This window comes from Helianthus annuus, chromosome 12 (assembly GCF_002127325.2).
Source record: "Helianthus annuus cultivar XRQ/B chromosome 12, HanXRQr2.0-SUNRISE, whole genome shotgun sequence".
Classification (NCBI taxonomy): domain Eukaryota; kingdom Viridiplantae; phylum Streptophyta; class Magnoliopsida; order Asterales; family Asteraceae; genus Helianthus; species Helianthus annuus.
The window spans coordinates 14,771,788-14,798,209 of NC_035444.2; the positions used below are offsets into that span (position 1 = coordinate 14,771,788).

The 26,422-nt window shown below is 32.2% G+C and overlaps 1 protein-coding gene and 1 long non-coding RNA gene across 2 annotated transcripts; one reads left to right on the top strand and one right to left on the bottom strand.

The window, feature by feature from the left end:
* Positions 1-555: 555 nt before the first annotated feature.
* LOC110896418 lies at positions 556-1,702 on the bottom strand. The gene is made up of 2 exons (XR_002567898.2): positions 1,520-1,702; positions 556-1,057 (listed from the first exon to the last, which is right to left on the bottom strand). It is a non-coding gene; the product is annotated as an uncharacterized LOC110896418 (long non-coding RNA).
* Positions 1,703-21,997: 20,295 nt separating this feature from the next.
* On the top strand, positions 21,998-25,795 carry LOC110894215 (IAA-amino acid hydrolase ILR1-like 4). The gene is made up of 5 exons (XM_022141409.2): positions 21,998-22,614; positions 23,194-23,319; positions 23,988-24,302; positions 24,383-24,511; positions 25,222-25,795. Exons 1-5 carry the CDS (start codon positions 22,270-22,272, stop codon positions 25,624-25,626), a joined length of 1,320 nt encoding a protein of 439 aa, XP_021997101.1. The 5' UTR covers positions 21,998-22,269; the 3' UTR covers positions 25,627-25,795.
* The last annotated feature ends 627 nt before the right edge of the window (positions 25,796-26,422 follow it).

Sequence of the window (26,422 nt, forward strand, 5' to 3'; positions counted from 1 at the left end):
AATAAAGAGTCTCGCAAGCTTAAGATGCCTGAAGTCTGTTGAACTATTGTTTCCATTTTATTATCGATCCTCCTGTGGATAAACTTCCGAATATTGTGACATTTGATATTACAATAGTAAATTCGGCTGTGTTATATCTTTTAAATTGCTTCCGCTGTGCATATTAAATATTGTGTTGTTTGACTATTACGTTGCCAACCACGTCACGATACTCCCCCATCGGGCCCACCATGATTTGTATATACATATTGTAACATGTGTTACGTGCCTGACATGTATAACGTGTGTTAAGCCTCTATTATAACGTGTGTTAAGACTTCCAGAATGGATGCTAAACTCCAATAGTAACTTAATAATAACATAGTATACCTGATATAACGTGTGTTAAGCCTCCTTTATAACGTGTGTTAAGACTTCTAGAATGTGTTAAGTCCATACCGTTTTAACATCATATACTAGACAAAACAATAAGACTCTCACATTATATATTACTAGTAAACGAAAATACATAGCACTAAGAAAAATGGTGGGCCGTTTACTATACCCATAACGGTATAACTGATATAACGTGTGTCAAGGCTCTATTATAACGTGTGTTAAGACTTTCAGCAAGTTACACATAACATGTGTTAGAGATTAATGTACTGGTAAACTTGTAAAAAGCTACATTGCCTACAAGCAAGTTACACAAAAATGGATGCATAGACCCAAAAACAACACAAATATGCTGAGGTCAACTTCAGGCAAAAGTTCGGAAGGCCAGAACATTTTTAACAACACGTCCTAGACAAAATAATAAGAGTCTCACATTACATATTACTAGTAAACGAAAACACAGATCACTAAGAAACGGTGGAGCTTCCATTGACGGTCTGTCTTTGCTGTTTATATGCTACCTTTGGTGACTCATCTCTTGCATAAACTACATTAACCTATTCCAACAAGCTGGTCATTAACATATATAACAAAGGGTCGTTACATATGTAGCTGTAAAAAAATGTAACATGTGTAGCTACGGGTTGTAGTAACAGGATATGCCATCTAGTAGAATCACCACCTGGTAAGGATGAAAAAAAAAAAAAGACAAACATTTTATTAAAAATAACATCACCGAAAATCAAAGAACTCATAAAAAAATCAAAAGTAATGAATCTAACATCAAATCTGCTTCAAACCCATATGTTTGAAACACATATAGATCTGAAACAACTAAGAAGACCGGATTTTTGAAGAAAGAAATTGGGCACACAAAAATTTCTTCTTAGTCTTGATTTAAAATTTTGAAATAAACAAACGAAGCTCTGAGTTTAAATCTATCAAATATCATAAAAAGTATAAATCTAAACAAATTACATAAATAACAAAAGTAAGATCTTTAAACGTGTTTCTCTCACACACATTTGTGCGTGTGTTCTTGGTGTCCAGATGAACAAGATGAATATAGTTGTTTCTCTCTCCAAAACATCAGTTTTCTCTCTCTAAAAACAGAATTAAAGATATGATGAGAGCAACACCTTACTTTCTTTTCTTGAAGAGCTTCGATAATTGCTTCGATCCTCAGATTTGGTGGCTTCAATAGAAAGGAATGAGTATAAGATCTACATCTAGGTCTTTGAGAAATGGTTTGTTCAAATCTGATAAAATTGAAAAAAAAAAGTATTCTTGATGTTTTTTAGAGAAAGAAAGATGAAGGAGTTGGTAAGAGGGTGGGGTGAAGTACAAAACTTATGATGGTGAATGAAATGACTTAGAGTCATGTATTGGGGTGTGTGTATGAAATGATACAACATGTGTAAAAAGACAATCCTACCCTCCAAAGCTCTAAAATCATATGTTGATGTGGAGCAATCTAAACCACACAATAGGGTTTGCAAAGTTTTCTAAAAATCTAAGGTTTCCTATGGAGCATTACCCTATATATATATGTGTATATACATATATATATATATATATATATATATATATATATATATATATATATATATATATATGGAGCCGCTAGAATGAGAACCACCCCGAGTTGTAAGAACCGCGAGAACCACACCATCCGGGTCGCCGTTTACCATGATTTTTTTTACAACTAGATGTGTAAATTATAAAGAGATCCGTAAAAAAAATTAAACGCCCCCCCCCCCCCCCCCCCCGAGGGGGTAGTTTTTTACACCACAAGTTTGGTGAAAAAAAAAATAAAAACACCAAACTTGTGGTGTAAAAAACTACCCCCTCGGGGGGGGGGGTTTAATTTTTTTTTTTTACGGATGTGTTTATAATTTACACATCTAGTTGTAAAAAAAATCGTGGTAAACGGCGACCCGGATGGTGTGGTTCTCGCGGTTCTTACAACTCGGGGTGGTTCTCATTCTAGCAGCCCCCTATATATATATATATATATATATATATATATATATATATATATATATATATATATATATATAGGGGTAAGATCAAATAAAAAGTTTATTTTGCCTAAGTAGGATGCGAAGGAATCTTAACCATTCATTTTTCAAATCAATGGCTAAGATGAAAGTGTAGGAGAAAGGAGGAGTGCAAGGGTATCTTGGCCTACATATATAGGGTAGGGTTCCAGCGTGAACAACCTCCCAAGCGTGAACTGCGTGAACTGATCTTGGCCATTGATTTCCTTTTTAGTTGTTAAGGGTAGGATTGTAATTATATAAAAAATTAGATTTAAATCATTATTTTAATAATTGAATTAAGTTACATCTTTCCTATTTTAAATTCATTATCCATATTATGTTTTATTTATTAATAAGATAATTATCAAAACAAACAACAAATCACCAGATTTCAATTTTAATTTTTATTTCAGATTTCATCACCAGAATTCAAATTTTGATTTTTAAGATCCACGTAACCTTCATATTTCAACGGTATACACATGTGTACTTGGATATAAATAGAACAGTACACATGTGTATTCAGCATCGTCCATATGTGTAATTAGCTACATAATACATACATTGAAACAATACCTGTAAAATTATTTTATATTTAACAAATTACAAGTTCCACAATGTTTTCCAAACCAAACAAAAAACATATAATTACAAGTTCCAGTTTTGTAAAAACAATAAACCCAACATAATCGAAAAAACAAAAAACATAATCTTTTACAACTATTCGGCACGTTGTATGCTGAATCATCCTTATCAACCAAGCAAAGAAACATATGTGAATCATCCTTGTCGACCTCATACGTGAATCATCCTTATCGACCTTCCATCTCCACTTTTCTCGTTAACGACATCTCCTATAATAGAACAAAAAAAACTCAGCAACTAATACTTTGCATAATTCACAAGTGTACATTAACAACTTTACACATTCAATACACAAAAAATTCTGAGATATCACAAAACAGACGCTATACACATGTGTACATCGCGTTAAAATCAGAATACACATGTGTACATCGCATTAAAAATAGAACAAATTAGAATACACATGTGTACATCGCATTAACAACAGAGCAAAATAAAAAAAAATTGAACTCCAAACTCCAAAAAACGCTAAACAACTTAACAATAAAACCTAAATGTAGATATAAACGGGAGACGCATCAATTATTTAATTTAGCATTGAGCAATAAAGTAACAATGGCAATTAGAAGATTAAATAAATAAACTTATAAACACAAACAAGATTGATCATAAGCATTAAAAGTCAATAACTGGCGAATGAATTATAAAATAACCAATATGAAAAATAATCACCATTAACGTAGCTTTCAACAATCAAACATCATAGAATGATTAAAAAAACATCTTTCTTCAATCAAGAGACTAATCTGACATAAAATGCAGTCATCCCAGATTCTCAAACAGTAAAACACATTTCATCTCAATCAGAATATCAAGACTTATCTTGTCTTAAATTTTGGACATTTCAAAAATTTAAAGTCAAACTCGAAGTCACAAATTAGCCGGTTTGACCTCAAAGTTCATACTATCTATCGTATTCATATTCAACTAGTATGTTACTGCTAGAATCGGTTAAATTCAGACTTTTATATAAACCCTAAATCAAGAATCATCATACCCATTTTTCAACAATCAAACATCTAATCATTATCAACCCCTAACAAACAAACAAACAATCACACAAAACAACTAAACCCCACAACATTAATCAACAAACCACAAAAAAAAAAAAAAAAAAAAACGCAACCTTTTTGCCAGAATCATCAACAAGAAACACTCTGTAATCTAGGGTTTCAGGCAATCCTTCTTCCTTGATCTGAACATCATCGTCAACCTCACGCGGTAGAGACGCATTCATATCCATAAGCCCTAAACTGTCACCGTCGCTAGCGGCGGAGGAAGATCGGCGCAACCGCCGCTTCCGTCTCTGTCGCCGGAAAACATGGTGAGCGGCGGCGCTTCCGTCTCTGTCTTAACCACCTCCACAGCCACCGTCTCTCTTCCTCTCCCTCCGATTGTCGTCGCCGTGCGCCGTCGTGAGCGGCGGTTCTACTGGTTAACCCGGTCACCGGTCTTGTGTGGCGCCGGAGTAGAAACGAGAGGGTGGGGGAGTCTTTCGCTGGAAAACACAGCCAGCAGTCGCCGGAAATCCGGCCATATGCAGATAATAGGGAGAGATCGGGTGAGGTGGTTGGTGAGGGAATCTTGTTTTGATTGTGTTGAAACTGATTCAGAAATTTTAGGGTATTACAAATTAATTAGTTTCCATAACTTTAATAAGAAAGTTCCCTATTTTACCCTTTAGATTAAAATTTAAATTAAATTTAGTATACCTTTAATTACAATTGTGCCATTGATCTAAGATCTATCATCTACAAAATCAAGGGCCCAGATCAGTTCACGCAGTTCACGCTGGAGAAAATGTTCACGTTTGAACCTAATCCTATAATATATATATATATATATATATATATATATAAATGAGATGTGATGTGGGCTAGGTGGCATTTGAATTTGGACATTTTTGCTGATGTGGCAACTTATTTTATTGAGTTTAGAAGGGAAATCACATATGGCTTCTACAATCACTATTTCAAGATAAAAAACAAGGGATCCGTTTGTTATTCGGGTCAAAATCCTGAATTCGGGTCAAGCCTGACGGATATTATATATTTCCTTTTTTTTCTCATTCTTCTTGCACACACTTTACAAACCCTAGAAAAACTAATTTGCAGCCTCTCTCCCACCGCCACCACCAAGATCCTCAGTTCCAAACCATAGCCAAAAACCTCTGCAACATCATCTTCTTCACAAATCAATCCTATTAACCAATCAAAGGTATGTTTCTATGTTTTTGATTTTATTGTTTCTGATTTCTTTGTTTTACGATTGTAATCTACACAATCGATCCTAAATCTGCTTTATTTATGTTATTCAATTATATAGAAACTTGATTTTATAAAGATTGCTTCGAATGCTATTAACTTCTTCTTTGTCCTAAACTTGTAGATCTGATCATAAAAATTGAAGGTATGTTGTTTTAATTTGTTGTTTATCTATTGTGTGACTTTGTAGATCTGATCATAAAAATTGAAGGTATTACTGATTTTTGTTGATTTTGTTTTTCATGTGGAACCCTAAATCTTGGATAAAATCGGACTCCGATCATTCGTGAAACAACAGAGGTTAGTTAAATGTTATAGGTGTTTTCTTTTTTTTTAAGTTTGTGCAGGTTTGATTTTATCCTTTCTGTTCGGTATTTTTTTTCAAAAATTAATAACATATGTTCTGAATGTTTTATGGTTTGTTTTTCTCATGGTAAACCCTCAATCTTTTGTGACAATCGGACTCGAATTGTTCGTCGACCAAAACAGGTTAGTTCAGTTTTGTTCGTCGACCAAAACAGGTTAGTTCAGGTTAGTTCTTTTGTGACAATCGGACTCGAATCTTTTTTATTTTTGTCTTTAGGCGTTAATTTGAAATTTTATGTGATTATCTTTTGAAGTTCTTATGGTTTGTTTTGTGAGATATAATTTTTTGTATTTAGTTATAATTTTTGTATTTAATTAGTTTTTAATTATTTAAAGATGTCTTTAATTTCTTTTTAAATCTGTTTTTTGTTTCTATAAATAGATTAGTGTTGTTAAAGATGATTTTTGTATTCGAAATTATGATTCGGTTTCTGTAAATAGACTTTGTTTCTGTAAATAGATTACCGTTATATTTTTTTAAACAATGGTTACTTCCTTTGCAGTTATGGATCATGAAAACAACGCTCCTTCGTTGTTAAAGTTGATTGAGGACTATGATCCTATATTTTTCGAATTGTTCGTCGACCAAAAACAGGTTAGTTCAGTTTTGTTGGTGTTGTTTGTTTTTTGATATGTATAGTCTTTCTTTTTTATTTTTGTCTTTAGGTGTTAATTTGAAATTTTATGTGATTATCTTTTGAAGTTCTTATGGTTTGTTTTGTGAGTTATAATTTTTTGTATTTAGTTATAATTTTTGTATTTAATTAGTTGTTAATTCTTTAAAGATGTCTTTAATTTCTTTTTAAAGTTGTTTTTGTTTCTATAAATAGATTAGTGTTGTTAAAGATGATTTTTGTATTCGAAATTATGATTCGGTTTATGTAAATAGACTTTGTTTCTATAAATAGATTACCTGATATTTTTTTAAAACAGTGGTTACTTCCATTGCAGTTATGGATCATGAAAACAACGCTCCTTCGTTGTTAAAGTTGATTGGGGACTATGATCCTATATTTTTGGTATGTTTCTTAAGTTTTCAGTGTTGTGCACACAATAAGTTATTGCAACTTATATGTTTTTTTTTTGTTTCGATTGAAAGGAAATACCGTAAGATTTTGCAACCATATTGTGGGGAGAACAACTTCCATATGTCAATGTCTTAAAATTATTGATAATGATTTATCGTGAGTCATTTAGTTATAATTTTTGTATTTAGTTAGTTGTTAATTCTTTAACGATGCCTTTAATTTCATTTTTAAAGTTGTTTTTGTTTCTATAAACGGATTACTATTGTTAAAGATGATTTTTGTATTCGGAATTATGATTCGGTTTCTGTAAATAGACTTTGTTTCTATAAATATATTACCATTATATATTTTTTAAAACAATGGTTACATCCTTTGCAGTTATGGATCCTAAAAACAACTCTCATTCGTTGTTAAAGTTGATTGAGGAATATGATCCTATATTTTTGGTATGTTTCCTTAGTGATTTGATTTTTAAATTTTAAATTTTGAAATCAATCATTATTCTAAATTTAAATTTTGAAGTAAACCATTATTTTGTTTGATTTTAAATTTGCAATTACGAAGTCAATTATCATTTTAAATTTAAATTTGAAAGTTTTCCATTAATGTGTTTGATTTTAAATTTCGAATCTGTAAACTGAATTTAAATTTGAAAGGTTAGACTTTCCTAATAAGTTTGCTTGATTTACGGGATTGGATATTAGTGATTTGATTTTCAAATTTTAAATTTTAAATTTTAAATTTTAAATTTTGAAGTCAATCATTATTTTAAATTTAAATTTTGAAGTAAACCATTATTGTGTTTGATTTTAAATTTTGAATGCTTTGAAATCCTGATTTTTTTTTTATGAGATGCTTTGACTATATTATTTGTAATTTTAGGGATGCTTCGAGTCTTCGACTATTGTTTTTGTACTCGAGTTGCATATCTAATTCAAATTGTGTTTTGTAATTTTAGGTGAAGAGCTTCTTTCAGACTCCTTCCCTTACAAGGAACTATTGAATGGGTTCCTATGAGAAGTTGAAGAAAAGGTATATCTTGCACCGTTCTTTATCTATATCTATATATCTATATTTCTTAAATGGGATTCTATGGGAAATTGATCTCTATTCGATTCATTGATGTATATTCTTCTCCTCACCGTTTTGTTCCGTTAATCAACTCATGTGCGCTCTTATGTTTGATACCCGATCTTATTCCAGTGATTAATATCCGCTTGAGTAACCCAATCTGAGTCTCATTTTTTCGTTAACGATTCATGTAAACTTTCCTGATTTGGGTTTTCTGCAAGGCTAATCATCTAAATTAATTTGTTATTTTTATGGTTTACCATTGCATAAGTTAGTATAATTTGTTGACAAAGTTTTGTTTTGGGGGATAGTAGTCATAAATTGAGTAATATTCAAGGTTTATGTGTTTTTATTTTGATTCATTAGGTGTTTATTTTGGATGGTCCGGAGTTTTTGGCTGCAACTTTGTTGGACAGAGATATGCTTGCTAGGGCTGGAAATTTGTACCATGTCGGTTGGTTTTTCTTGGCAAGGTTAGACTTTCCTAATAAGTTTGCTTGATTTACGGGATTGGATATTAGTGATTTGATTTTCAGATTTTAAATTTTAAATTTTGAAGTCAATCATCATTTTAAATTTAAATTTTAAAGTAAACCATTGTTGTGTTTGATTTTAAATTTTCAATTTGGAAGTCAATTATTATTTAAAATTTAAATTTGAAAGTTTGTCATTAATGTGTTTGATTTTAAATTTCGAATCTGTAAATTGAATTTAAATTTGAAAGGTTAGACTTTCCTAATAAGTTTGCTTGATTTACGGGATTAGATATTAGTGATTTGATTTTCAGATTTTAAATTTTAAATTTTGAAGTCAATCATTATTTTAAATTTAAATTTTGAAGTAAATCATTATTGTGTTTGATTTTAAATTTTGAATGATTTGAAATCTTGATGTTTTTTTATGAGATGCTTTGACTATATTATTTGTAATTTTAGGAATGCTTCGAGTCTTCGACTATTGTTTTTGTACTCGAGTTGCATATCTAATTCAAACTGTGTTTTGTAACTTTAGGTGATAAACTTCTTTTAGACTCCTTCCCCTACAAGGAACTCTTGAATGGGATCCTATGAGAAGTTGAAGGAAAGGTATATCTTGCACCGTTCTTTATATATATATATATATATATATATATATATATATATATATATCTTGAATGAGATCCTATGGGAAATTGATCTCTATTCGATTAACTGATGTATATTCTTTTCCTCACCATTTTGTTCCGTTAATCAACTCATGTGTGCTCTTATGTTTGATACCGGATCTTATTCTAGTGATTAATATCCGCTTGAGTAACCCAATCTGAGTCTGTTTTTTTCGTTAACGATTCGGATAAACTTTCCCAAATTGGGTTTTCTGCAAGGCTAATCATCTTAATTAATTTGTTATTTTTATGGTTTACCATTGCATAAGTTGTTATAATTTGTTGACAAAGTTTTGTTTTGTGGGATAGTAGTCATAACTTTAGTAATATTCAAGGTTTATGTGTTTTTATTTTGATTCATTAGGTGTTTATTTTGGATGGTCCGGAGTTTTTGGCTGCAACTATGTTGGACAGAGATATGCTTGCTATGGCTGTAAATTGGTACCATGTCGGTTGGTTTTGCTTGGCAACGTTAGACTTTCCTAATAAGTTTGCTTGATTTACGGGATTAGATATTAGTGATTTTATTTTCAGATTTTAAATTTTAAATTTTGAAGTTAATCATTATTCTAAATTTAAATTTTGAAATAAACCATGATTGTGTTTGATTTTAAATGTTCAATTTCGAAGTCAATTATTATGTTAAATTTAAATTTGAAAGTTTGACATTAATGTGTTGGATTTTAAATTTCGAATCTGTAAATTGAATTTAAATTTGAAAGATTAGACTTTTCTAATAACTTTGCTTGATTTACGGGATTGGATATTAGTATACTTTGTTTATTGGGTTTTAATTAATAATTTGATTGACTCGGTTGTTAGATTTGTGACGATGCGTCGGACAAACAACATTGGGAAAATATACAGCCTTGAGCCTTGGTAAGTTAACACATTAGTTAAGGTTATGAAGTTTTTTCATGGCACCGACACATTATTGAGTAGTAGCGCATTAGGTTAGTGATATTAAAATTTGTGCCTTGAGAAATTTTGTATATTGATTGATGTTTGAAATTGATTGGGAGGTCTTTGATTGTGCATTGTGTTGCTGATTGATGTATGAAATTTTGTTGATTGGCATAAGGTATTCGATAAGATGTGTTTAAAGTTGTGAAGATGAGTAAGTGAGACATGTGTAGCAGATATTAGTGAGTGCACAACACATTAGTTAGGATTTTGAATTATTGCTATAGGTTAGTGATGTTAGAGATTGTGTTTTGAGAAATGTGTATATTGAATTATGTCTGTGTTTGATTGTGACACCTTTGATTGTGCATGAAATTGCTGGTTATATGAGATTTTGTTGATTGTAGACAAATAAGTTTGAACAGAACCTATTAGATTTGAAAGTTTTCCATTAATGTGTTTCATTTTAAATTTCAAATCTGTAAATTGAATTTAAATTTGAAAGGTTAGACTTTCCTAATAAGTTTGCTTGATTTACGGGATTGGATATTAGTGATTTGATTTTCTGATTTTAAATTTTAAAATTTGAAGTCAATCATTATTTTAAATTTAAATTTTGAAGTAAACCATTATTGTGTTTGATTTTAAATTTTGTATGCTTTGAAATCTTGATGTTTTTTTATGAGATGCTTTGACTATATTATTTTTAATTTTAGGGATGCTTCGAGTCTTCGACTATTGTTTTTGTACTCGAGTTGCATATCTAATTCAAATTGTGTTTTGTAATTTTAGGTGAAGAGCTTCTTTCAGACTCCTTCCCCTACAAGGAACTATTGAATGGGTTCCTATGAGAAGTTGAAGAAAAGGTATATCTTGCACTGTTCTTTATCTATATCTATATATCTATATATCTTAAATGGGATTCTATGGGAAATTGATCTCTATTCGATTCACTGATGTATATTCTTCTCCTCGCCATTTTGTTCCGTTAATCAACTCATGTGTGCTCTTATGTTTGATACCCGATCTTATTCCAGTGATTAATATCCGCTTGAGTAACCCAATCTGAGTCTGATATTTTTCGTTAACGATTCATGTAAACTTTCCCGATTTGGGTTTTCTACAAAGCTAATCATCTAAATTAATTTGTTATTTTTATGGTTTACCATTGCATAAGTTAGTATAATTTGTTAACAAAGTTTTGTTTTGGGGGATAGTAGTCATAAATTGAGTAATAATCAAGGTTTATGTTTTTTTATTTTGATTCATTAGGTGTTTATTTTGGATTGTCTGGAGTTTTTGGCTGCAACTATGTTGGACAGAGATATGCTTGCTATGGCTGGAAATTAGTACCATGTCGGTTGATTTTGCTTGACAAGGTTAGACTTTCCTAATAAGTTTGCTTGATGATTTACGGGATTGGATATTAGTGATTTGATTTTCATATTTTAAATTTTAAATTTTGAAGTCAATCATCATTTTAAATTTAAATTTTAAAGTAAATCATTGTTGTGTTTGATTTTAAATTTTCAATTTGGAAGTCAATTATTATTTTAAATTTAAATTTGAAAGTTTGCCATTAATGTGTTTGATTTTAAATTTCGAATCTGTAAATTGAATTTAAATTTGAAAGGTTAGACTTTCCTAATAAGTTTGCTTGATTTACGGGATTGGATATTAGTGATTTGATTTTCAGATTTTAAATTTTAAATTTTGAAGTCAATCATTATTTTAAATTTAAATTTTGAAGTAAACCATTATTGTGTTTGATTTTAAATTTAGAATGCTTTGAAATCTTGATGTTTTTTTTATGAGATGCTTTGACTATATTATTTGTAATTTTAGGAATGCTTCGAGTCTTCGACTATTGTTTTTGTACTCGAGTTGCATATCTAATTCAAACTGTGTTTTGTAATTTTAGGTGATAAACTTCTTTCAGACTCCTTCCCCTACAAGGAACTCTTGAATGGGATCCTATAAGAAGTTGAAGGAAAGGTATATCTTGCACCGTTCTTTATCTATATCTATATATCTTGAATGGGATCCTATGGGAAATTGATCTCTATTCAATTAACTGATGTATATTCTTTTTCTCACCATTTTGTTCCATTAATCAATTCATGTGTGCTCTTATGTTTGATACCCGATCTTATTCCAGTGATTAATATCCGCTTGAGTACCCAATCTGAGTCTGATTTTTTTCGTTAACGATTCGGGTAAACTTTCCCGATTTAGGTTTTCTGCAAGGCTAATCATCTAAATTAATTTGTTATTTTTATGGTTTACCATTGCATAAGTTAGTATAATTTGTTGACAAAGTTTTGTTTTATGGGATAGTAGTCATAAATGAGTAATATTCAAGGTTTATGTGTTTTTATTTTGATTCATTAAATAAGATGTGTTTGAGTAATATTCAAGGTTTATGTATTGCTGAATGATATATGAGATTTTGCTGATTGGCATAAGGTGTTAGATAAGATGTGTTTGAAGTTGTGAAAATGAATAAGTGAGACATGTGTAGCAGATATTAGTGAGTGCACAACACATTAGTTAGCGTTTTGAATTATTGCTACATGTTAGTGATGTTAGAGATTGTGTTTTGAGAAATGTGTATATTGAATTATGTCTGTGTTTGATTGTGACACCTTTGATTGTGCATGAAATTGCTGGTTATATGAGATTTTATTGATTATAGACAAATTAGTTTGAACAGAACTTATTAGATTCACATTTAAGTATAAAAAATGAGAGGTTGTTATAATCTGAATTATATTCTGAACGAAAAACTGAAAGGAAAAGGAAAAAAAGAATAATTTAACACAGAGAAAAGAGGATAGAGAGAGAGAGTTTCCACATTTTTAAAACCAAAAATATAAGGTAACCATGCTTCTAAAATCTACTATACTTTTTAGTAATATTTTGTGGAAAATGGACTATATTGGGTAGGTAGTCAAACATGGTTTTTAGGGTCAAAACGGCTGTGTTGGGTTGACTCGGGACACTTTTATGAAAAACTTGATGTTTCTGACCTTAATAAACCATTTTTGTAGATGACCAATGTATATCTCTACTTGAGGAATTCTCCAAAGATCCAGAGCCGATTGTTTCATAGAGCTGTGAAGTTGCGTTAAACATACTGGATTTTGAACGATCTGACAAACCATTCGAGGTACTTAGAAGATTAAGTCTCTTATCTGGGTGGTTGTTACAGGTTTAGGATTTTAAATGATTTTGGATGTACTCTGCGATGTCGATGATGCAGAGATGTTGGTGAAGCTCAGGTTAACAACTTCATGTGTATATTTTAATGAATAAAGTTTTTGTTGTTTATATTTTCTAATTTACACTTTTAATTAATTTCTAAATTTAATTAAATGAGTTTGTTTTGCAGGTTCGAACAACTTCATGTGTATATTTTATTATAAAAAAATAAAAGTTTTTTTTTGTTTCATGGGTCGTTCAGAGAGGCAAGTTTCTGCCTCCGGTTCTTGCCCGAAGTTTCTGACCTTACTCGCAACCCATTGACTACAACTTTCAATTCAAAACAATTATAAAAAAAATTACGTTCGAAAACATGTATTTTTATTTTATTTAATGACATAATTCGATTAATATAAAGTAAATTTTTCTACCCGCGAAGTTTACGGGTGATAACCTAGTATATATAAATATATAACCTGTACATTTGCATGTTATATACACAAAATTATATATATATAAATATTTGTTCGCAATAATTTGGTAATTTGGTTCTTATCCTATATCAGATTGTGCTCCATTGCGTGAAGTCGACTAGTTATACATTTTTAGCGTGTTTTTACGTTCAAGAACTTGAACTTCATACTAAGGGTGTGCATGGGTCGATTTGGTTCGGCTTTTACTATTAACCATAACCATAACCAAACTTAGGTTATGGTTAATCGGTTATGAAGTCGGTTATATAACCAAACTTAGGTTATGGTTAATCGGTTATGAAGTCGGTTATGGTTCGATTTTGGTTAATTTCAGTTAATTAACCAAGCAAGGTTTAAAATAAATAAGGGTGTGGATTAGGGGCGTGATGTGGGATAACCAAGACTATACTTTTTGGCTAAACTACTGATGTTGGATTCCTTATAATAAGGTAGGGGTGTGCATGGGTCGGTTTGGGTCGGTTTTTACTATTAACCATAACCATAACCGCTAATTCGGTTATGGAATTTTGGTAACCATAACCATAACCAAACTTCGGTTATGGTTAATCGGTTATGAAGTCGGTTATGGTTCGGTTTTGGTTAATTTCGGTTAAGTAACCAAGCAAGGTTTGAAATAAATAGGGTTGTGCACAATTTGAACTTAGCTTGAGCCTATTTTATAAGATAGCGAAGACTAACTTTTTGGTTAAACTACCGATTTAGAGTTCTTTCTAATAAGGTAATTTCTCAAACAAAAACAATTATGGTCATAGAGTTAGGATCCTGTAAAAAAGACTAAAAGTGTGAGAAAGATAAGAAAGAACCTACACCATTAGATTTTTGATCTAATGGTTTAGATTAATAGGGACCAAATTGTAAAATTTGTTTTATTTTTTGGACTGAATTGAAAATTATAGGGGTAATAAAGTCTTTTAGATCCATTCAAAATAGGTAACTGTAATCAAAATCCCTATAATCTCTCTCTCTCTCTCTCCAATCGCACTACCTCTTTCTCTCTCTTTCTTCTTGAGTAGCGATGTTGATGTCCGATTCCAGCGATGTTGATGTCCGATTCCGATGTGATGTTGATGTCCGATTCCAGAATGAAGAAGACGACTGAGGACGAAGGCCGGCGCCAGCGATGTTGATGTCCGATTCCGGTGTGAAGGGTGGTGATCAGAGAATGAAGAAGACGACTGAGAGAATGAAGAAGACGACTGAGGACGAAGGCCGGCGCCAGCGATGTTGATGTCCGATGGGGAATTACGGTCCGATGTTTGATGTCCGACGGGCGATGTTGATTTCCGGCAGCAGTGGTAGGACAATTATTGGTGGTGCAGCAGTGGTGGTGCCGGAAGTGGCAGTGGTGGTGCCGGAAGTGAAGAAGATGATGCAGATGTGTTGTTTTTTTCTTTTACTGAATGGTGTTATTTTTGTGTACTGAATGGTGTTTTTTTCTTTTCTGAATGGTGTTTTTTTTTTTCTTAATGGTGTTTTTTTACTGAATGGTGTTATATTCTTGTACTGAATGGTGTTTATTTTATTTACTGCTGAATGGTGTTTTTTTGTGCTGAATGGTGTTTTTTTGTGCTGAACGGTGTTAAATTTTGTGCTGAATGATGTTATTTTTGTGTGAATGGTGTTTTTTGTGCTGAATGGTGTTATGTTTTGTGCTGAATGATGTTTTTTTTTGTGTGAATGGTGTTTTTTTGTGCTGAATGGTGTTATATTTGTGTTGAATGGTGTTATATTTTTTCTGAATTGTGTTATATTTAAAACACCATGTATGAATATGCTCTGAATGGTGTTATATTTCTGGACGGTTATAATTCCTTAAATTAAGGATTTTCTCTCTCCAAATCCTTAAATCAAGGATTACCATATTTAAATTTGTTAATGCATTTACAATCCTACCCTTTTCAATTAATTTTAATCTAATGGTTGAGATTCTTTCTTACCTTTCTCACACTTTTGGTCTTTTTTACAATAACTCCACCCTATGGTCATAACACCTTAGTTCTTTATCAAAATATATGACATCTACATCAACATCATTTCGTTACTAACATACTTTTATCTTAGTAAAAATCCTCTATATGGTTTTGTAAAACACAAATCTATTATATAAAGTTAACATCACAACTTCGGTTCGGTTTTGGTTATATTCGGTTAACCAAAGCTTCATAACCATAATCATAACCGATTGAGCGGTTATACAAAGTTTCATAACCATAACCATTGGTTATATTGGTTATCGGTTATTATTGGTTCGGTTATGTCGGTTATGGTTCAGTTATCGGTTATGGTGGTTAATTTGCTCACCCCTATAATAAGGTAACTCTCAACAAAAAAAAAATTATGATGATAACACTTCAGTTCATCAAAATAAAGGGCATCTACTTCAAGATCACTCTACTAACATACTTTTATCTTAGTAAAAAAAAACCTCTATATGGTTAACGTAAAACATAAATCCATCAGATAGACTTAATATTACAACTTCGATTCGGTTATGATTATATCAGTTAACCAAAGCTTCATAACAATAACCATAACCATAACCGATTGGTCAGTTAATCAAAGTTTCATAACCATAACCATCGATTATGTCAGTTATCGGTTAATAGCAGTTCGATTATGTTGATTATGATTCGGTTATCGGTTATCGATTATGATGGTTAATTTGCTTACATACTTCATACGAGCTCAACTTGATAGAAGCTCAATTTAAATGTGTTTAAATTTGAGCCGTATATAAATTGCTTAATAAAGACCTTATTCTTTTATAACCATACATATTACTAGTAGTAAAATTTGACCCTACTACTACTAATATATGTTGGCAGTCTTGACCATAAGAGTCTTGAACCGTCACGCAACCCCCACAAACCGTTTGTTTAGATAAATTTATAGGATAGGTTCAATCATTGCGGTTGTGTTGTCAATTTATGACATTATTGCACTATCGTAAGTGGGCATCTTTCAAGTGTGGTAGGGCAGTTTGAAGTTGTTATTTTAGCATATTTAAACAACTTTTTTTTAATATATTTAAACGATTTTTTTAACTGTATCTTGCAAGGGAAATATTAAATTAAAGACTCACTTAACGTGTCACAAAAGGATTCTAACATGTTTTTTTATACACTATGTTTCCTTGGCATGATGATAAATAAATTAATTAATACATATGAAAGATAAAAGAAAAAAATTAAAAATGGGTTGAGTTATAGTACAAAAAATGTTAAAAATAAGAAGTGTAATCGTAGAGTGACAAATGTTCAAGAAAGTGGAAAATGTAATTTTGATGTGCTAGTTCCCTCTCATTTTTAAACGTTCGTAACTTTTTATACGTCATTTGTTTTTAAAAAAAATTATGCCATAAAATCGAGCGTCTTATGATCTTTAATACGAGTATCCTACTATTATACTTTTCCATAAAAACAAAAGAAAACTCAGTTGCGTATTACACAATAGATATAACGTAAAACACAATAAGTAGCAAACTAAAAACACAATGGAAAGTAGACTAAAAGCACAATTGATGACAATAAATAAAAGACACAATGAACAATAGATTGAAACACAACGGACATAACGTAAAAATACAATGAGTATCAAACCAATAACGCATTGGAAAGTAGACAAAAAACACGATTAATGACAGTAGATAAAAGACACAATGGACAACGGACTAAAACAGAATGGACAACAAACTAAAGACACAATGAATAGTAAACTAAAACACAATGAACATACTAAAAACACAATGAGCAATAGACTAAAAACACAATGCAATAGACAAAAACACATTAAACAACTAATTAAAACACAATGGACAACAAAACAAAAACATAATGGACAACAGTTTAAAACACAATGATAACATATTAAACACAATGATCATAACCTATAACACAATGTATTGAAAAACCACAGAGTCGAAAAACACAATAATCAAACCAATAACACAATGTATAGAAAACTCAAATATAACATCATCTTCATTGTGTCATACATTATGTTATGGGTTCTGATAAAAACGCAATGGATAGAACCTAAATTAACATTGTGATATAAGTTTTGAAAACAATACTATGTATAGAAACCCTGATAAAAACGTAATGACCAAAACCCAGTTGAAAGACACAATGACAAGAACTTTTAACACAATGCAAAGAAAACCCGATAAAGATGAAATGTTTTATTTTATTTTTATATAGCAAGAGAACTCATATTAAAAATTAAAAAAACGCTCGTTATTATGGTGATTTTTTTAAATGTCATGACAAAGTTATGGACATTTTAAATTGATGAGGGAAATTTACACGTGCCTTTAATTTGGAGAGAGAAAGTCAATATATGGAGTATTCCCTTTATGCTCCTCCATTATTTTGTTTGCCCTAAAACTAATCTTAACCTTCAAATCTAAGATCAATGGACTAAAATCCTTCTTACACTTTTTATATATTTTAGACTTTGTATTTGATTCTAATTCAAGAAAAAAAACATATCTAATAAAGCAACAAAGTTTTTTCTCACATCATCAGTTGCAATTCACTGATTTGTAATCACAACTCATCTATAATTTATAAATAAGAGATGTTATTAACAGTGACGGATCTTGAACTTTTAAATAGAGCCGCAAGAGAGGATAGGAGAATGTTTTAAAGAAAAAATCAGGAAGGGAGTTTGAAAATTTAGTATCAGTTGATCATTTGGTATTATGGTTCAAAAATCATAGAGTTAATTGCCATTTTAGTCCTTGGGTTTGATCAAAATTGTCACTTTAGTCCAAATAGTTTTTTTCTTGTCATTTTAGTCCAAATAAATTTTTTTCTGCCATTTTAGTCCCCGACTTTCTTCATTTTTTGCCATTTACATCTACCACCACCACCATCTCCCACCACCCACCCCATCACAACCTTCTATCATCGTCACCACCTGCCTACAACGTCACCACCCACCCACCCACCCCACCACCATCGGCCACTTTTCCGCCACCCACGTCATCAACCAACACCACCGCCATCAACGTAAAACCAGCAACCACCGCCATCATCTTCACTCTAAACCGACACACCACCATCCCCAAACCATCGCACATGCAAAAAGAGAAAGAAAGATGTGGTTTGACCAAAATTCAGTTAACTAATTTTTTTGAATGAAGTTAGTGGGTTGGACGAAAATGGCAAAAAATGAGAAAAGTCAGGGACTAAAATGGTAGGAAAAGAAAACTTTTTTGACTAAAATGACAAGAAAAAAACTATTTGGACTAAAGTTGCAGTTTTGGTCAAACCTCAAGGACTACTCAAAATCATACAATATTGTTCAGTAACTTGCATGGGTGATGATGTAGTGGGTTTAGGTTTTAGGTTATGTGTTATTGAACAATTGTCACTCTATAAATGCTTCTTACACTTCTTACAATTAGAAGCCTTTGTAAAATAACTTAATCCACATAAATAATTGATCAAGATATTAAAAACCACACATAACTTGGCATACATGAGTTTATATTAGTTTCTTTTGTAAACCCACTCTCACAGATTCATGTTCTTATACAACAAATATCCAATAAAGCAAATAAAGATGACACATACCCATCGTTTTATAACCTATTGGCATCTTAAAGGTGGGATAAGACTTTAGAATCAGTAGGTCCTGTGTTCAATTCCCATAAGGGGGTTTTCCCCATATTTATTAAGTTTCCTTCTAAATTGATGTATATGCATTATGCCTAGTGGAGCTGGATATGATCGGATGATTCCGTTGGTGACACAATAATACTCAAGTGATCCGTCAATAATCCAAATTTGCCATTAAATAAAAAAAAAGTGACACATGAAGTAAGTTTAAGTCTTTATTGTAACTAGAATTATGACCCGCCGCAATGTGGCGGGGATTCTTTAGTTATAACTAAGTCGATTTAGGACGCGCTTGTTATGTTGAACCTTTCAAACGGGAAAAAATAGACGATGTAAAAACGTTCACCCACACATGTACGTTGCGTCGTGTTAACTCGCAAAATTTAGAACGAAACATAAAAACGTTAAACCAAAGACGCACTTTTCGATGTGTTTAGTCACAAAATTTTTGAACGAAGCATAAAGCGAAAAAATTTGCGGAAAATAAAAATTATAAAGGAGCAAAGTTGAAAGTAAAAAAAGTTGTGAGGATAGATTGCAAAAGATAAAAAGTTTCATGTTAAAAGTAAAAAACAAATAGTTTTGCGTTAAAGGTAATTTATGAAATACATTTGAGTGAAAAGTTAAAAAATCATTTTTTTAAAAAACTCTCAAAGCCAAGGTTACGACAATCATATGCATAACCATATGAAATACATTTGAGTGAAAAGTTAAAAAATCATTTTTTTTAAAAACCCTCAAAGCCAAGGTTACAACAACCATATGCATAACCATTTTTTCTTTGGAAAACTCTCAAAGGCAAGATTACAACAAATAAGTAAAAAAAATCAAAGTGGTTAAATCGCAAAAGATGAAAACTTTTGAATTAGAAGTGAAAAATCAAATTAATCAAAGGGGTTAAATTGTATAAGATGAAAACTTTTGAATTAGAAGTGAAAAATAAAATTAATCAAAGGGGTTAAATTAATAAAGATTAAAACTATAGACTTAAATTGTCAAAGATTAAAACTTTAAGGTTAAAAATGAAACAAAGGTTAAAACTTTAAACTTAAATTGTAAAAGATTAAAACCTTAGGGTTAAAAAGGAAAATTCCAATTTTTTTTTTAAATCTTCCAAAATCAATTGTACAACCTTAATATGCATAAGTTTGTTGGTTCTTTATAAGGTTATAATTGTCCTTGGATAAGGTTGATATGCTACAAAGATTGTATTGTCCTATCGGTCCATAAAGATAAGACTCACCTAACGGGTGACAGAAGAGAATTTTAACATGTTTTTAATACACAAGTATGTTTTCTTAGCATGATGAATAAATAAATTAATAAATATATACATATAAATTAAATTAATTATATGGTGTATTTAAATATACCGTTTATGCATATTTAATTATATAACTAACAAATATAATACCTTTTTTATGTATTGTTGGAAGATAAAAAATACATCTAGCCAGTTAAACAATAAAGTTGTACTAATCCCACATCAACTATAACAATTTAATGACCATCTATAAGCACAACTCATCTCTCAACAGGGTGATAGTTTATAAATAAAATCCGTCATTAACTCTATACATGTGAGTTTATGTGTTTGTTATGTTAACCCAATCTCACAAATTCATGTTCTTAACAACAAGCATCCAATAAAGCAAAGTTGAAAGCAAAATGTGAAAAAATGTGAAATAAGATCAAGTACTTTTCGAAACTGTCCTTAAGACCCTCCGTAGTGGGGCGTTTTTTTTTTTTTAATTTAAAAAAAAACGCCGAAAAACACCCCATATCCATAACACCTAGGCGTTATCGGGCTTTTTTTTTGGAAAAAAAATTCAATCGCGTTGTTTTAAAAACGCTGCGAGACATTTGCACCCACCAATCATTATTGAGCTAACCCTCACATGGTCTGACAACTTAATTAATCGAGGCCCAATTCAGTGCTATTTAAGTTTTTAATTAAAAAAATAATAATTGTTTAATGATTGGAAGGGGCGTTATTGGGCATTATTCCCATTACGCCACTTTTGCAATAACCCCCAATAATGTCCCATGCTGACTGAACTGCCACGTGTCGCAAAACGCCCAAGGGTGGGGGCATTATTGAGCTAAACCACTACACATGGTCTAAGTAAGGTTGAAACACTACAAAAGTTGTATTGTCAATTTGTCATATCGGTATCGGTATGACATGTCAAGAAAATAAGAAATACAAAAGATGGCATGGTGCAAACGAGCTGAGCTCGAGCACGACCAGGCTCAAGTTTGGCTTGGTTTGAGTTTTATTTTCAAAGCTCAAGTTCGGCTTAGGCTTGGTTCGTTTATTATCTATTAATTAATTAATATATTAAATAAAAATATACTCGTTTAAGCTCGCGAGCTTGATACGTAAAGGTTTGGCTCGTTTACTAAACAAGCTTATTTTAGGTCTCGGCTTGACTCGTAAACAAGTTTAGATAAGCTCGGCTTGGCTCGTTCACTAGAAAAATTTAAATAAGGGGTAAATGTTATTAAATATTAATAAAAACTAATATTATACCAAAGCTCGATAAGGCTCGACAAGCTTCACATGTCAGGCTCAACCTTGGGCTCGATAAGTAAACAAACTTTATTTTAAGCTCAAGCTCAGGCTTGGCTCGTTTCGAGCTTTTTCACGCGCTGGTCTCTAGGAGGCTCGTGTGTTTAACTTTTAAGATGTTACGTGCACTACTCTAAGTCGATATCAATAAAAGTTGTGTTAATACATGATACAATCATATAAACAAGATCTACACATTACATCAAAAAGATATTCTCTATGATCATACAAAAACCAACCCGTACAAAAACAATTATTCTAGCGACCCATACCGACCTACACACCCCATCACCAATAATCATAACCACACCAAAAAAGCACGTGACACACGTGCTCGTCCACCAAATACGCACGTGAGACTTCCATAACTCACGTTCACGTGAACGATTCGTCATTCGTGACACTTCATGAAGATATTTATAGCCGTCACAAAAACCCCAAATTCAACGACGAACTGACACCTCAGAATCAACTAATTCACCGATTGATTTCAAAATTAACTCAACAGATCTTCGATTCATAACAAATAGTATCGAAATCATGAGTTTATTGAGCTCAATTGTGCCAATTTTCGTTGTTTTTTCGCTTTTTCAACATCAATTTATACCTCAAATTAGGGCTTTTGATGTTTCGCAACAGTTTCTGCAAATTGCTAAATCAGATGAGGTTTTTGAATGGATGATTGGGATTAGGAGGCGGATACACGAGCATCCGGAGCTAGGTTATGAAGAATTTGAGACCAGTAGACTTATTAGAGACGAATTGGATAAATTAGGGATTCGTTATGAGTTTCCGGTGGCGGTTACCGGTGTCGTAGGGTTTATTGGCTCCGGTGAGCCGCCGTTTGTGGCGATTAGGGCGGATATGGATGCTCTTCTCATGCAGGTATTGTTTGTTTTATGATTGTTAGGGTGTTTTGTTTGTGGTTTGACTTTTGTTGACTTGAGTGATACTGTTTTGAAGTTTTTGTAGCTGGTGTAAGATTGTTAATTTGTTGTATGTGAGTTTATTGCAGGGGATATGTAGGGTTTGACTTTTGTTGACTTACTATTTTGAATATAAGAAGTTAAGAACAGTTGTGAGTTTATGTAGAACTTTGACTTTTGTTGGGTGTTTGACTTTTATCTTGGATATAAGAAGTTAAGACCAATTGCAGAGTGTACAGTTTTGAACTTGTTATAGCTAGTTCAAGATTGTTCAATTGTTGTATATGAGTTTACTACAGGTGATAATCTCGGTATCTGTTGATGTTCTGTAGAACTTTGACTTTTGTTGTATGTTTGACTTTTCTCTTGAGAGCATGCAGTGAAGAATAGTTGCAGCGCGTCGTAGTTTTGAACCTCTTATAACTAGTTTATGACTTTTCTCTTGTGTTTTGAGGTTATTGCAAGAGATGAATAGGAAAAGCTGTTGACTTTTGATAGAAGCATAAACTTTCGTTTTACGTTTGACTTTTGCGATTAGGAAATGGTGGAATGGGAGCACAAGAGTAAAGTTCCTGGAAAGATGCATGCTTGTGGGCATGATGCGCATGTCACTATGCTTCTTGGAGCAGCCAAGATTCTGAAAGACCATAGCCATCTTTTGAAGGTTCGTTGATTTTGTTTTATCTCGGTGTTTGTATGTGCTTTTAAAGTTATTAATGCTTCGAGTGTTCATGTAAAAGTAATTATGATTCTATTTCTAATAAATTTATGGCCAAAATTATCAAATTAGACTACTGCAAGGAAACTGACTTTTAAAAAACCATAGGGACTATCCGTGTACTTTACTCTAAGAATCTGATTTTCAATGAAATTATGAAATGATAAAGGATGTGTGACTTTTGACACTTTGACCGATATCCTTTTTTTTGTAATTTTTTTAGTTTGACCTGTTCGAGATAAAACATAATCCAAATAAACCCATGGCAATAGTAGTAATAGTTTTATATAGAGTTAATTACTGTTTTCGTCCCCGTGGTTTGTCAAAAATTACTATTTTAGTCCATTAGTTTAAAATTTGTGATTCCAGTCCCTGTGGTTTCACTTTGGTAACCATTTCAGTCCACCTCGTAACCATTTCAGTCCCTGTACTTAACAGAATAATGGATTTAAATGGTTACGAAAGTGAAACCACAGGGACTGAAATGGTTATGAAAGTGAAACCACAGGGACTGAAATCGCAATTTTTAAACTAATGGACTGAAATAGTGATTTTTGACAAACCATAGGGACGAAAACAGTAATTAACTCATTTTATATATCTTGATTTTGTAGGGAACGGTGGTTCTGGTTTTCCAACCAGCCGAGGAAGGCGGTGGTGGGGCAATACAGGTGGTAGATAGTGGCGTTCTGGAGAACGTGAAAGCAATATTCGGTCTACACGTATCTCCAGCTTTACCTTTAGGTCAAGTGTCTTCCAGATCCGGTACTCTTTTAGCCGGTAGTGGTTTCTTTGAAGCTGTCATAACCGGAAAAGGAGGTCATGCAGCCATTCCCCAACATTCTATTGACCCGATTTTAGCAGCTTCAAATGTTGTTGTTAGTTTGCAACATCTCGTCTCACGAGAAGCCGATCCTCTTGATTCTCAGGTATGTTAAAACTTAAAAGTTAGTGTTTTGATAAGGTAAATAATGAGCGCTAATAGATTATATTATTATAACTCATGCAGGTAGTTACAGTTGCTAAGTTTCAAGGCGGTGGAGCGTTTAATGTTATTCCGGATTCAGTCACCATTGGTGGTACCTTTCGAGCTTTTTCGAAAGAAAGTTTTATGCAACTTAAGCAGCGAATTGAGGAGGTAACTGTTTTAAGAGAATATATGTCAAATTAACCAAGTTTCTTCACTGTTCCACTAATGTTACTTAAACCTTTTTCTAGCTACAAAAACTACTCAAGTGACACCCCCAAACTTTCAACATAGGACCAAAACACCCCCAAACTTCTAACTTTTGGTAATTGAAAACTTTGACCCTCCAAACTTTTCAACTTAATAACTTGACACTTCATTTTGTTTAAATTATTTTTACGACTTTACACCGCAACGTGCGGCACATTATTATATATTTTTTCAATCTATGCCTAACCCCGTTAATGCCTAAATTACTTTTACGACTTTATATCGCTGTCAAAATTACTTTTACGGGACTTTACACCGCAACGACTGAGACATACTTTTTTTTATCTATGTATGATGACGTTAATGTCACGAACGTAACGAGTGTAACAAAGTAAAAAAACGCGTAATGTCGTCTGCGGGCACCACATGTTAATGTCATCATTGTAAACTGTAACCGCAATGCTTTTATATGTTACACTAAGTTAGATCGGAGACGTCGAAACACCCGTTTTCATATGGTTAACGCATCATATAGTGTGCCGCCAGCTATAAACAGCTAAGGCATCGCCGCACAATGCGCGGCCTATGGCAACAATCTAGTTAGATAATAAATCCAAACAACCTCATACATATGATGACAATATAACAAAGCTAATTTATTTAAAAAACAGGTTATTATAGGGCAAGCAACGGTACAAAGGTGTAATGCAACTGTTGAATTCTCTTCAAAAGACAAGCCGTTTTTCCCTGCAACAATAAACGACAACAAATTGCATGAGTTCTTCCAAAATGTTGCAGGGAACATTCTCGGGCCTACTAACGTTAAAACAATGCTGCCGTTAATGGGGTCAGAGGATTTTTCGGTTTACCAAGAGGTGATACCTGGTTACTTCTACTTTCTTGGAATGAAGGCTGAATCAAACAAGAAACCCGCATCGGTTCATTCTCCGTTTTTTGAAGTTAATGAAGATATACTTCCGTTTGGCGCTGCTATGCATGCATCTCTGGTTGTTAATTACCTCACTGAACTTCAAGGTTCAGAAACTCGATCAGAAAAACACCATGATGAACTGTAAAGTCTTTCTTTTTTTTGAATTTGATATATCGCCTTTTTTCGGGACCAGTTTGGTCCATGTGCCATTGTTGTATCATTTGGCATCATATGCAGAAAATTTATCTCATCAACAAATGATAAGGATACATTATGATGATTATGGAATTGGTTTATATTTGTTATCTGGTGAAGTGCTGGACCAGATCTTAATGCAAAGAGTTGCATGCTCTTTCTTTATCAAGATGGGCGGGTTGGATGTGTTGGGTACGTTTACAAATGGGCTTGGGTTATATTGGGCCAAAATATTTAGGAAGTTGCGTCCGTTAAATATAAAAATATTGGATATTGGGATTATTGTTATGACTTATTAGCCCTCAGGCCCATTAGGTATCTAGAGTTTATGTTCCGTGCTTTATATATATTGTAACGTGTTATTGAGTATTAATTAATTCAGTTTTTACCATTTCTACAAAAAAAATTGTTACAATAGTAAAATCAAAGTATTAGAATAAAATGATTTAGGAGCTTGTGTCCATCTAATGTAAAATTTTGGAAACTTTCAATCCGTTTGATCCGTTTCCTACATTAGCCGAAGCTTTTGATTGAATAACATTGAGATAAAACACAACCCAAATTAACTCTTTTATCGTAAATGGACCAGAATCTCATCTCTGTTGTTTCATCTGCTCCTCTATAGTCCATGTAGTTTACAACTTTTTATAAATGGTCCTTATTTATGGCTTTAGTTCAAGAACTTTGAACAAAATAACCGATTTAGTGCCCAGTCATGAACCGAGTATCTTTTTCCTTGTACTAGG

Excerpts from the sequence above, each read along its gene's own strand:
- LOC110894215 (XM_022141409.2), top strand. The coding sequence starts at position 22,270 with ATGAGTTTATTGAGCTCAATTGTGCCAATTTTCGTTGTTTTTTCGCTT. Across the intron at positions 22,615-23,193 it reads TGGATGCTCTTCTCATGCAG|GAAATGGTGGAATGGGAGCA; the intron begins GTATTGTTTGTT and ends TTTTGCGATTAG. Across the intron at positions 24,512-25,221 it reads TTAAGCAGCGAATTGAGGAG|GTTATTATAGGGCAAGCAAC; the intron begins GTAACTGTTTTA and ends TTTAAAAAACAG.